Here is an 11580-nt window from a genome sequence, read left to right as displayed (position 1 = left end):
GAGGGACCTGCAGCAGGAGGGAGCGCAGCGCCGGGTGAGGACCTACGTGTCCTCTGGCTCCCCAGCGCCATCAGGTAGTCACTGCCCCTCGGGGACAGCAGGTCCGAACTGGTGATGACCACTGTGTCCGGGCCCATGGAGTGCAGCATGTCCATCACCTGCCGGACACAGGGATCCATTAGCCACGCCTCAGCCACAGCCAGGGAGCTGCCCCCCACCGCCCCCTCATACCCTTCAGACTCTTAGAGTCTGGATGGGAGGGAGGCAGAGGCTGAGAATGTGCGAGCCGCACCCTGGCCTCTCCCAATGCCCCCCACACCCCCGTCGCCCAGCACTGACCGCTTGGCCAGGTTATAGCGGTATCCCAGTTCCCCACTCCCACCCTGAACTTCAAGTCCAAGGGTGCAAGCCTGTCTGCCCCCACCCTGCACGCCACCTGTCCCCAAACCCTGGAGGAGGGAGCCAACCCGCCAGGCCATGGTCCTCCCGTCTTCCCTCACCAGGGCTCTAGGGTGGCAGGAGCCATGCCCGGCAACCCCCAAGCAACAATAGATTACACCCCGTCCATCCTGGGAAGCTTCGAACTCATCTTTTATTCGTTCAACAGACACATACCCCCTCCCTCCCCAGCAGCACACGCACCGGGGGGCACTGTGTGGCAAAGTGCTGCTAAGCCAGTGGATGGAGGGGAGAGGGTGGGGCTCGTGCCAGGTGGGAGGAGGCGACCACTACTGACCCAGGGCCTGCGGCAGGGGAGGCCGACAGCCAGAGGGTCATGTCCTAATGAGGAATGGACACCCTGTCTTCCCCATGCCAATGCCTCAGAGCAGTGCGGGTTAGCCCGCGGGTGGGGGCCTGGCCAAGCAGACTCTGGGAGACGAGTCCTCTGTCACACACACACACACACACACACACACACGTGTGCACCCAGAGCACACCCATGCACATCCATCTGCATGCACCTACACACTATACTCGCAGACACACAACACGTGCACATACTCTAAATGTACGCATACTCTCCCCATACACTACACGTACACACCCTGAAGGCACGCACAGGATCACAGCACCACAAGGGGGCATGCCATCAACACAGCACCCCTGCACCGGGTACCAGAAATGTCCCCTAGTTCCCAAGGCGGGCCAGTGAGATGGGGTCATCCTGACACCCCTGGCCACTCAGAGCAAGACCCTCAAAGCAGCGAAGGGGCTCCTCCCACCCCATCTCCTGCCCCAGCGAGCCCTCTGCCTATCAGGGAAACACACACACACACAGCCACGGGTCCAGGTGTGACCACAACTGGCCGCCACCAGCTCTGACCCAGGGCCCTGGCTCCTTTGAGTGTGTTTCCTGGGCTGTGAAGTGAGCACAGCCTCTGAAGAGGCCCAGATATGGAAGGTATGAGGCCCTGGAGGCCCTGGTGCTCTGCACACTCAGCCCAGGGGTGGTAAGCCCCACCTAAGGCGGAATCCTGGCAAGAGACCTCTGGACCTGAGCAAGTCCCGAGGGAAGGCTGAAAAGAACTCTGATGAAATCTCACGCAGGGCTGCAGGGAGGCCCAGCCCCTCCTTCCTGTATGGACTCCGGACTGTGGACTCCAGAAACCCCAGCCAGCCCCCGAGGGACAGATCCATTCTGTGCAAAAAATCTTCACCCTCATTGTGTAGACACACCCCCACGCACTCTCACATGTGCACACAGATGGGACACACCCTGTAGATACACACAGACTGGGGTGATGCCCACAAGCCTGGGAACACCGAGGACTGCAAGTCACCTCCAGAGGGTGGGGGACAGGCCGGAAGGGTTCTCCTGCAGGACAGACAGAACACGGCCAGCCCACGGCTCTGGCCTCAGGGACCCTCAGAGCAAACTTCTGTTGTTCTAAGGCACCCTGTCTGCAGCACTTCGGGACGGCTGCCCTGGACCCTCCTATGGGGACAGCTGTGATGAGCAGTGCATGCGCCCAGACCCAGCAGGCACTAGGCTGCCCATGACCAACAAGTGGCTGAAACAGCATTTACAACGTGTCCCTGGCTGGCTGACGGGAAGCTGGATGCTGGCCATGAGGGCACCCATCTCCCATGCCTGAGGGCACGTGGCTGTCCACCCCACAAGCAGGGCTATCTGTCCCATGCCAGGTTCTGGAAGGTCTCCTTACCTCTAAGGCTTCTTCCTGGGTGTGGATCTTTCTCCCAGTCAGCAACCTGGAAGACAGACAGGCACAGGTGAGCCACTGCTTCCCCGGAGCCCACCTGTAAGAGTCCGGGGCTCTGGCGCACTGGTGACCCCTCCTGCCCACTGGGAACTGACTTGGCATCTGCCAGCCATCATGGACCAGGAGGATACCATGTCTGGGGTTTGACTCATATTACCAAGTCAGCTTTAAAAGGGACTCACGAGTCACAGCGGGTGGTGAAATCCTAGATTATGGTTGATGTTTGCACATTAACAATGAGGAAGGGCGGCCAGGCATGGTTACAGCAGAGTGCCCATGAAGGCGGCTGGCGTCCACACAGTCAAACAGCTGTAACCTTGGTTGGCCACGTTTGCACGAGCCACCACCCACCAGGGATAGCTGGGCGAGCCGCCATCCCTCAGGATCGGCTGGTCCAGGTCAGGGAACCCCAGTCCCCAAGAATCCAGGAGCCCCTTCCCTACTTTAAGGGGCGGTCTCGGAGCCCGAGGGGCTGTGGCTGCCAGTCCAACAGAGCCGGACGCTATGGGGAACCCACCCACTGCAGCGCTTAGCTGGCCCCACGGCCCGGGAGCCTACTTGTCACTCCCTGGACACCTGGCTCCCCCAGTCATCAGGGGGTGGCGGGGCTGGGCATCCAAGGAAGACCCCTGGACACAGGACACTGGGCAGGGGGATCGGCACAGTCCTTTCAACCTCAGGTGGAGATTTAGGACATGGGCTTCAAAGCTCCAGGGCGGCCTGCATCAGCTGCTGTGGGCTCTCCATCCCATAGGCTGTTGTCAGCCAGGTGTGTCCTCGGCTCCTCAGGGCACCTCTGTCCCTTCCTGTCCCCAAGAGGCGCCTGCTGTTCGGGAACACGGCTGGGGGACAGCATGACCTCAGGGAGTCGGGGTGAGAAGAGTAACCACTGCGGCTGATGACCAGCATCTGCCCTGGCACTCAGGTGGGCCCGGCGGCTCCCCGACACGGGAGGACCTGCCCCGCACACTGGGGCCGCTCCAGTTCGGTCCCTGTCACTTTCCCCAAGGGGTAGGGGCCTGATGGCCCCAGGGTGGTTCAGGGGACTTACTCAGCCTCGAACTGGTTGGGGGTGATGATGTCTGCGACAGGTACCACCTTCTCTCTGTAAACGGGGAGGAGGTCATCGGGGACGTACTGTGGGGAGAAGACGGAGCAGGCTGACCCGTGGGAGCAGGGGTGGGACCTGGGGGGAAGGGGGCAGGCTGACCCATGGGGGCGGGGGCAGGACAACTTAGCAGGGCTTATGCTGCAGGGACCCCAAGGCAGGGCTGGGAGAGCCCTTCCATCCTGATGATCCAGTCAGGTCCCCACCAGCAGCTCTCCACCCCCTCTCCATGAGGACACCACCCACTCTACCCCTGGTCAGGGGCCGGAGCCCAGGCCCATTGCCAGCTGGTGTGTCATTGGTGGGCTAAGAGTGACTTCTATGGTTTTAAATGGTCATGGGGGGTGGGGGGGCAGTCAAAAGGAAACCAGTACTTTGTGACTGAAGGCAAAAGAAGGGGGCAGCACAGGGTGAGATGATTAGACAGCGTTACTGACTCAATGGACACAAGTTTGAGCAAACTCAAGGAGATGGTGACGGACGGGGAAGCCTGGCGTGCTGCAGTCCATGGGGTCGCAAAGAGTCGGACACAACTTAGCGACTGAACAACATTTTGTGACACATGAAAACTAGAGCAAATTTAAGCTCAAGTGTCCACACCTAAAATCTGATTAGAAAACAGCCACGTTCATCCTTTTGCAGATTATCTGCGGCTGCTTGAGCTACAACAAGGACGCATGGCCCTAAAACCCCTGCCCTCGGGCCTCCACAGAACCCCCTCTGCCAGCCCCGCTGCTCCTTCCTGACAGGGCAGCCTTCAGGTCTGCGAGCAGCATCTCGCCCAGGTAGACACCTAGAGGGCACTGGTACCCAGCCCCGCTGACCTCCCCTGGACACGCGGGGAGCACTAACCATGGCGCCCTCTCCGTTGCGCTGGTCTCCCATCACGGGGTCACACACTGTGGATACAAAGAGCGCCTCATCAGCAAACCTGTGGCTGGCCAGAGGAGCCCCCAGGCTTGTTTGGCTAAGTTCCACACACGCAGCTAAAACAGGAAAAGTGCACTTCCCTGGAGGTCCAGTGGTTAAGAATCTGCCTGCCAGCGCAGGAGACATGGGTTCAATCCCTGGTCCAGGAAGATCCCACATGCTGTGTAGCAACTAAGCCTCTGCACCACAACTACAGAACCTGTGCTCCAGAGCCCGGGAGCCCACGTGCCTCAGCTACTGAAGCCCGAGTGCCTTACAGCCCGTGCTCCACAACAACAAAAGCCCACCACAATGAGAAGCCTGAGCAGCGCAACCAACAGCAGCCCCCATTTGCTGCAGCTAGAGAGCCTGGGCGCAATGACGACCTGGCACTGCCAAAAATAAAATCAAACGGGAAAAACATAGCACCCCCATCCTCGTTTTCCTCCTTACCTGGCATTTTACATTTTCTGTGAGGGCCCCACCTGGGGAGTCTCTCATCCTAACCCCCCAGCGACAGGGTGGTCTCGCATACACACCCAACCTGACACTGATCACGGCCTCTCTCACGCATCCCAGACCGACACCAGTTTCACGGTGAAGATGCCTTTCAGGCTCTCGTCCCTGGAGGCCCAGCTGCTATAGAGCCCAAGTGCCGGGAGTGGCAGAACATGGAGTTGGGGCACCCAGAAGGAAGAGCAGCCCAACACCTACCATACACGAGCCTGGGGTTCTGCTGCTTCAGCTCCTGCACGATGTCCACCACCATGGCCAGGAAGGACTTGTCTCGTGTGTAGCCTTAGGGAGGGACAGAGACTCTTGTCACCCAACCACGGCAGAGGTGACACAGCGCCATCACAGCTACCTCCTGCAGCGTGGTGGGCAGAGCCCAGATCCGCCGCCGAGACAAGCATCCCAACTGCAGGCACCCAGGGGACACCATGGGTGAATGAGCAGCATTTTCCTTCCTCCCCTCCACTTTAGAGTAAGCATGTTCACATCTCACCACATGTATAAATAAACGCAACTACGTGGGATTACACACCAGAGGCCTGCACGTCGCTCACAGGAGTGTTTTCATCCCTGACCCCTTCCCAACACTGTACCTGTCCCCAGCCATGGGCACGGGGACCCCGGTGTGGAGATGTGGCACAGCCAGGACCCCGAAGGTCACTACCCGGACCTGGCAGTCACGAGGGCCCCACTGAGCTCCTCCTGGAGGCGTGACCATCCCTCCTCGCGGGTGGCATGAGAGGGAGCAGCCGGGCTGGGGTGCTCTGGGTCTCTCCACCAGCCCACCTGGGCGGGAGGCAGGCCTGGTTCCCCGTCCACGCCCCTGGGCTCACCTGTGAGCACGTAGTCATACTGATTCACGCTGTTCAGCTTCAGCCCGTCGTACAGCTCCTGGAGCTCGTCTGAGTTCAGCACTTGGCCCTTCCAGTGTGAGTAGCCTGGTGGGGGTGGGGTGGGGGGCAGAGCAGACCACGTGAGGCCCCGATGCTGCATGAAGTCACCTGGGCACAGAGACTCGGCGGGTCCCCCCCAAAGCACGTCCTGGGGTTGTTATCACTGAGTCGGGGACCCACCTGCCCTTCCAGTGCAGTGAGGCCCACTCGGCAGCCCCTAACGACACCTGTGCTGCCTGCGTTGCATTGACAGATGGTTCGCAGGACTGCGTGATTTCTGCCCGTCCTTCAGTGGGGCACTAGGGGGTGGCCCCACACATCACGGTCCCCAGCTTTGCCAGACTCTGCTGTGTGCATCCCCTATCCAGGCCAAGTGGCTTGAACAGTCACCTGGGCACCCTGGCAGGTAGGAGCTTCTCGCGTCTCCGCTCCCATCCAAGGTGAGCTGAAACCTATCCAAATCTCAGGCCAAATCCTGACAGAGAGCCAGACATGAACTGGAAGGAGGCTGCAGCCTGGGTTCTTGGCCCGACAGGCACCCAGGTGAAGCCCCTACCCAGGCAGGCAGTGGGCCCTCACCTAGTCACCCACCAAGGACACCCCGAAGTCCACCCATGGCAAGTTTGTCCCTGGTGGCCCTAATGCCAAGAGGTACCCCTTGAATGGATGGGTTTCTAAAGACATAAGGTAGAGCCTCGGGAGGCCTGATTTCTGCAACAACAGAGTTGAGTACCGACCACAAGTACAGGACCGGATGTGGGCCTGGCGAAGGGGCTGCAGGGCTCTCCATGTGCGTGTGGGGTGAGGGCCTGGCCACCGCAGAGCAGCCTCTGAAAAAGCACACGGGGCAACGCCCGACGACCCATCAGCTGTTCTCCAGGAAAGCACGGCCTCTGGTGGATCCCCATTCACAGGCCAGGAGGGGCAGGAGCAGGGAGGGTCCTGAGGCAAGGTGACCCATCCCTCAGCAGGCTGTCCCCACAGGTTCTGGTTCTGCTAAGAGCCGGCAGCCCTGGCTGGATCCCCACAGGTATTGCTGCCACAGAATTGCATGGTCCAGGTGGGAGGAACCAGAGTCACTCCCGACCCGTGGTTTTCTGAACATCCTTCCAGACAGGGTGGGTTGTTTGTTGTGGTTCTCATTGTGCAGATCTTGTGGGATCTCAGTTACCAAATCAGGGACTGAACCTGGACACTTGGTGGTGAAAGCACCAAATCCTAACCAGTGGACCACCAGGGAATTCCTGACATCGTGGGGCTTGACCCCACCGCATGTGTACCGCGTTCTTGTCCGAGGACTGCTGTGATCGAGAACCACGGGCCTCTGTGGTCTTCGAGGCCAGAGTCCAGGATCGAGGTGTCGCAGGGCCGGCTCCTTTGCGCGCTCCATGGCCAGCTCCTCCTCTGTCCTCACGTGGTCATCCATGTGTGTGTCTGTGTCCTGATCTCCTCTAAGGACACTAGTCAGATGGGAGCAGGGCCACCCCAGTGACTCCACTTACCTTTAACTACCTCTTTAAAGGCCTCATCTCTAAACAGTCACATTTGAGGTTCCAGGAGTCATGACCTTGACAGGTGAATCGAGGGGACACAGTGCAGTCCATAACACGCAAGTCAGCCCCTGCGGGGTCTCAAACACCCCCTACTCCCACCCTGGAGGCCAGCTTCCTAACGAGATGAGAAGGTTCAGGCTCACAACGTTCAGAGCGCATCCCCGCCCGCCCTCCGCACCACTCCCCCCAACTCCCGCCACAGCCCCTATCCCTCCTCTCCTAACTCAGGAGACCCTTCTGAAAGATGGGCACTGGAGTCCTCCATCCATGCCACTCAACTTATAATTTACAAATGAAAGAAACCGCAGAGGCTGACCCCAAGGGTCCCAGCTCCTCCCTGAGCACCTGATCCGACCCCCCAGCGGGGGACACCACCAGGCTGGCAGCTGATTACAACCACAATCACACTCTGAACTCTACGTGCTGGACGGCTGGCCTGCCTCACCCACCAACCTCCAGCCCCGTCCAGTTCCTTCCAGCCGCTGCCCAAGGGCTGGGATAGCATAACAGGAAACCCCTGCTGAAGGAGCAACTGGAGAATGCTGGCCGCAGGCAGGGGCTGCCCTGGAGGGGAGGCTTAAAGTCTAAGCCAAATTGGCTCTTTTACTTTAAAAACAAACAAAAAGAAAAAAGCAAAAAAGAGGGCGGTAAAACCTATAAGCTCGGGGGAGGTTCACTGGACTGACAACTTCTGGGGACGCATCCAAATGTCACTGTGCCCAGTACACTGGGGGAAGCAATGGCAGGAAAGGCTTTTTACTGAGAGCGGTATGTTCTCCAGCTGAACCCAGCATAGTTCCTCCTCCATTGATGTCTGTTACCCCTTCCCGCCAAGAACCAGGCACCTTTCCACATTATCTGATGCTGGGCCACCTGCCAGAGCTTCTGGGACATTCTGTGCTCCGAGATTCCGTCTGGGTTCATAGTAACTTCAAAGAAGGAACGTGATGACATTTCCAAGAACTGAGAGGCTTTGTCCCCCTGATGCCATTAACTCAGGGCAGGGCGGCTCCGAGGCCACAGGGCCCTTGCCTGGTGTCTCAGGGGCTTTCCAAGGGCCGAGACCTCACGAACCCGAGCCAGCAATCCCACGGGCTGTCCTTGGGTCCCCGTACACACAGAGACACACTCACACGGGGTCCCCGAGGCTCAGGGTCTTAATAGAGAAAGCCAGAAACTTCTCTCCTCCTAATACCATCGGGGCCCGGTGGGGTTCCTCAGCACAAGGCCTTTCGGTGCCCCCATCTCTTTGATTATAGAAAACAGCCTTCACTCAGCCTCCACGACCTTCCGAGTTCCAATGGGCAGATTCAAGCAGTTGTTCACATTAGGGAAGGGAAGGGATGCGAGACCAGGGAGAAAAAACAGTCAAGAGCAGCCTTGGGCAGGGTCCTGTTTCTCCATCGCCAGAGTACACACAACAATGTCTCCCAGCTGTTTTTGTACCTCACCACCCACCCCTCAGAAGAACGTGGAGCTGATCGCTCCCTCTTTTACCATAAAACTCGTCGCTGTCTTCCCCAAGTTGGGACACTGGGTTTTGATGGCATGTGCCCACTGTGTCCCACTTTGCCTGGCAAAGCAATAAAGCTCTCCTTTTCTACATCACTCAGAACTATCTCTGAGATTCGATTTGGCACCGATGTTCAGAGAAGTGGAGCTTATGGCAGTGCTCCAGCCCACGGTGTCACCCAGGTGGGGGGCCCCTGAGCAGGTGCTTAGATCACCAACCTCAGCTCAAGGAGGAAACTGGGGACCAGACGTCACGTCACCCACCTGGGTCGTCCAGTCACCAAAGCAGCTGAGCTGATCTAAACGTGGAGCTGGCAAACTCACCCCCCACATGCTCTATTTCCTGTCTTTAAGATGAGGGGGGCAGCTCTCCGAATCTAAGGGACCACTTCCCATGCCCACACCCGGCTCTGCCAGGATGGCTGAGACCAACACCTTACCTGTGTGGTTTGAAAACTGGACAGAGTTCACTGCATCGACCTCAAACCCCAAAACCTGCAAGATGGACAGAGAAGGAGCGGGCGTAAGAGAGCTGGCAGGCCTGCACTGACACACGGCAGGTGCCTGGCACGGCCTGGGGCAGGCAGGAGGGTCTCCGACCTGAAGAACAGGAGGAGGTTCTCCCCAGGGCAGCCTCGGCACCCACAACTGCAGGGATGAGCATGGAGGTGATGGGGAGAGCGGGGAGCAGCCAGCCCCAAAGGCCGAGGCTCAGAGGCCATGGCCCACCTGCTGGAACTGCCACCAAATGAAAATGCTCAGAGACCAGCGCGGGATCCATCTGTTCAAACACTAAGGGCAGTCAGGCCCTCTCTGCTGAGGCCCCCACCTGGATTGGGGGATGAGGCCAAGGGCTCCCACTCCCTCCCCGGGAGCCAGGCTTGTAGCCCCTGCATTCTCCCAGGTCAGCTGGGGAGAAAGGCGCCCGGCTGGGGCCCAAGATCCAGAGACAACTGCAGCCACAGGCCCGCCCCCAGACAACAGGGACCCCGCCCACTGGGCCAGCCTCACTGGCCCAGCTCAGGTCACCCAGCCATTGCTGCGGCTTGGACGCCCATCTGCGTCACCAGCCTCTCCAGAGCTCTGGGGGCACAGCGGGTAAGGGAGGCGAGGGTGGGTTCTGGTGCCTGGCACCTGCCCGCACGAGGCTGCAGGGGCCACCTGTCTGCCCAGAAGGTCCCTCTTCTCCCGGACTCGCCTGACCCTCGTCTATGCTCCCCACCTTCTACAGGAGGTCGAGATCCCGTGCTCCCTCCTCCTCTCCTGGGCTCACCTGACCCCTCTTTATGCCCTCTCTCCCTGCCCCCCTTCTACACACAGTCGAGACCCCGTGCTCTGGGGCTGGCAGCACAAAGCAGGGTCTGATGAGGAGTCACGTGTTCACCAGACACACCACTCATGACACTCTCACGAGCCCCTCACTCTGCACCCTGGCCCCGGTCCCCAGTCCCTTCCCTATGCCCAGCCAGGTCTCAGCTGGGAGGTTCACTTCCACCAGCAACCCCAGCAAAGAAGCCACACCGAGGGAAGCGAGAAGACGGCGCCCTGCAGGGTGGGGAGTGTGGTGGACAGTGTGAGGGGCCCCAGAGTCAGGTGCTTGTCCCTGAGCTCCACTGCTGATGGGGGTGGAGGTGCCACCGCTGACCGGGGGGCAGGAAGATGAGGCTAGGGTGCGGGGAGCGAGCCTCAGGACCCACTGCTGGGACCCCTGTTAGACATGGCCCCTGAGCTTCAGGCACGCTCCCTCCACTGAAGATGAGAACAAAGGCCCTTGCCATAACTGGTCCAGTGGACAGACAGTCCCTGGCTGTCCCCCACTTCCTGTCCACCAGGAACTTACCAAACCCTCCCCCCGTGCCTTCACCCGAACACCAACAACTTCTGGGTGTCACCTCAATGTCCCCAAACAAGCAAAGATCTCTGGCCACAAGAGTGTCTGTCTCTGCGGGTGTTGGGGCAGGACTGAGGGTCCTTAGGTGTGGATGTGGGCCACACCCCAGCTCTTCATGGGGGCTGTGGTTACCAGGCATGCTCCTTTTGTGAATTCATTGAGCTGTACACTTACGAAGTCTTTCTAAAAAGCCAGTATTATGAGGACTTAAATCAAGGAAAAATTCCACAGTCTTCTTAACCTAGAAAGTTAAAACTGGCAATTTGCAAATTTTCTTGCCAGATTTCAGGGCCTCCTAGACAGACAGAGCTCATGGTATTTCAGATCCCTAAATTCTAATCAACTCCGAAGAAACAGATTTGAAGCAACGATGACACAAATCCTGCAAATCCTGCCAGAATACCTCGCTCCATTGCTTCTGGAAGCGTAGATAATTAGTCCTTCAGAGCCAGCACACGCGAAGCAGCTATTTTCTGTTTTTAAACGATAGCGCTAAGCGCCGGGCTGACATCTCCATTTCACACACCAGCAGCTTATTTGTTGGCATGATAGGCTCGTGTGAGGGGCCCTGTCAAAGCCTCGTGCAGGGTTGGGCAGGTGCAGCAAAAAGCCAAGACACAGGGCCCGGCTCCCTGATGGGAAACGGGGGACCCCAGAGAAAGGAGGTGCCTGTTGTTAACACCTCGTCTTCCACTCAAACCTCTGCTTCTGTGCTCAGCTCTGGGATCTGGGGCTGGGACCCTGGATGGCACATCTGTAATCAGCTAGGGGCTTCTGACGGGACACGGAGGTCGGGAGGGGTGGAGGGAGACCAGAGATGGAGGGTCCTGCCCCTGCTGGTCACCTTCCCCAGCGCCAGTTTTCTTTACCCACAGAGGAGGGGCCCCCGGAAGCAGCTGAATCCACACTGTGATCTCTCCATTGCTCCCAGCACCCCCATCGCATAGCCGTAAACATCCCGTCTCCCTGAGCTTTAAGT

The 11580-nt window shown here is 59.0% G+C and overlaps 1 protein-coding gene across 1 annotated transcript in view; it reads right to left on the bottom strand.

The window, feature by feature from the left end:
• Positions 1-11580, bottom strand: part of PDXK (pyridoxal kinase) — a 30323-nt gene that overhangs the window by 7683 nt on the left and 11060 nt on the right. The window contains exons 2-8 of the mRNA XM_006060767.4: positions 9151-9205; positions 5586-5690; positions 4954-5037; positions 4183-4229; positions 3274-3359; positions 2166-2211; positions 47-158 (exon numbers count right to left, since the gene is read on the bottom strand). Coding sequence (XP_006060829.1) covers positions 47-158; positions 2166-2211; positions 3274-3359; positions 4183-4229; positions 4954-5037; positions 5586-5690; positions 9151-9205 — 535 coding nt within the window. The remainder of the gene's footprint in view (positions 1-46; positions 159-2165; positions 2212-3273; positions 3360-4182; positions 4230-4953; positions 5038-5585; positions 5691-9150; positions 9206-11580) is intronic.

This window comes from Bubalus bubalis, chromosome 1 (genome assembly GCF_019923935.1).
Source record: "Bubalus bubalis isolate 160015118507 breed Murrah chromosome 1, NDDB_SH_1, whole genome shotgun sequence".
Lineage (NCBI taxonomy): Eukaryota > Metazoa > Chordata > Mammalia > Artiodactyla > Bovidae > Bubalus > Bubalus bubalis.
The sequence above is the reverse complement of the archived record's forward strand: the minus strand, read 5'-3'. Positions and strand labels throughout refer to the sequence as shown.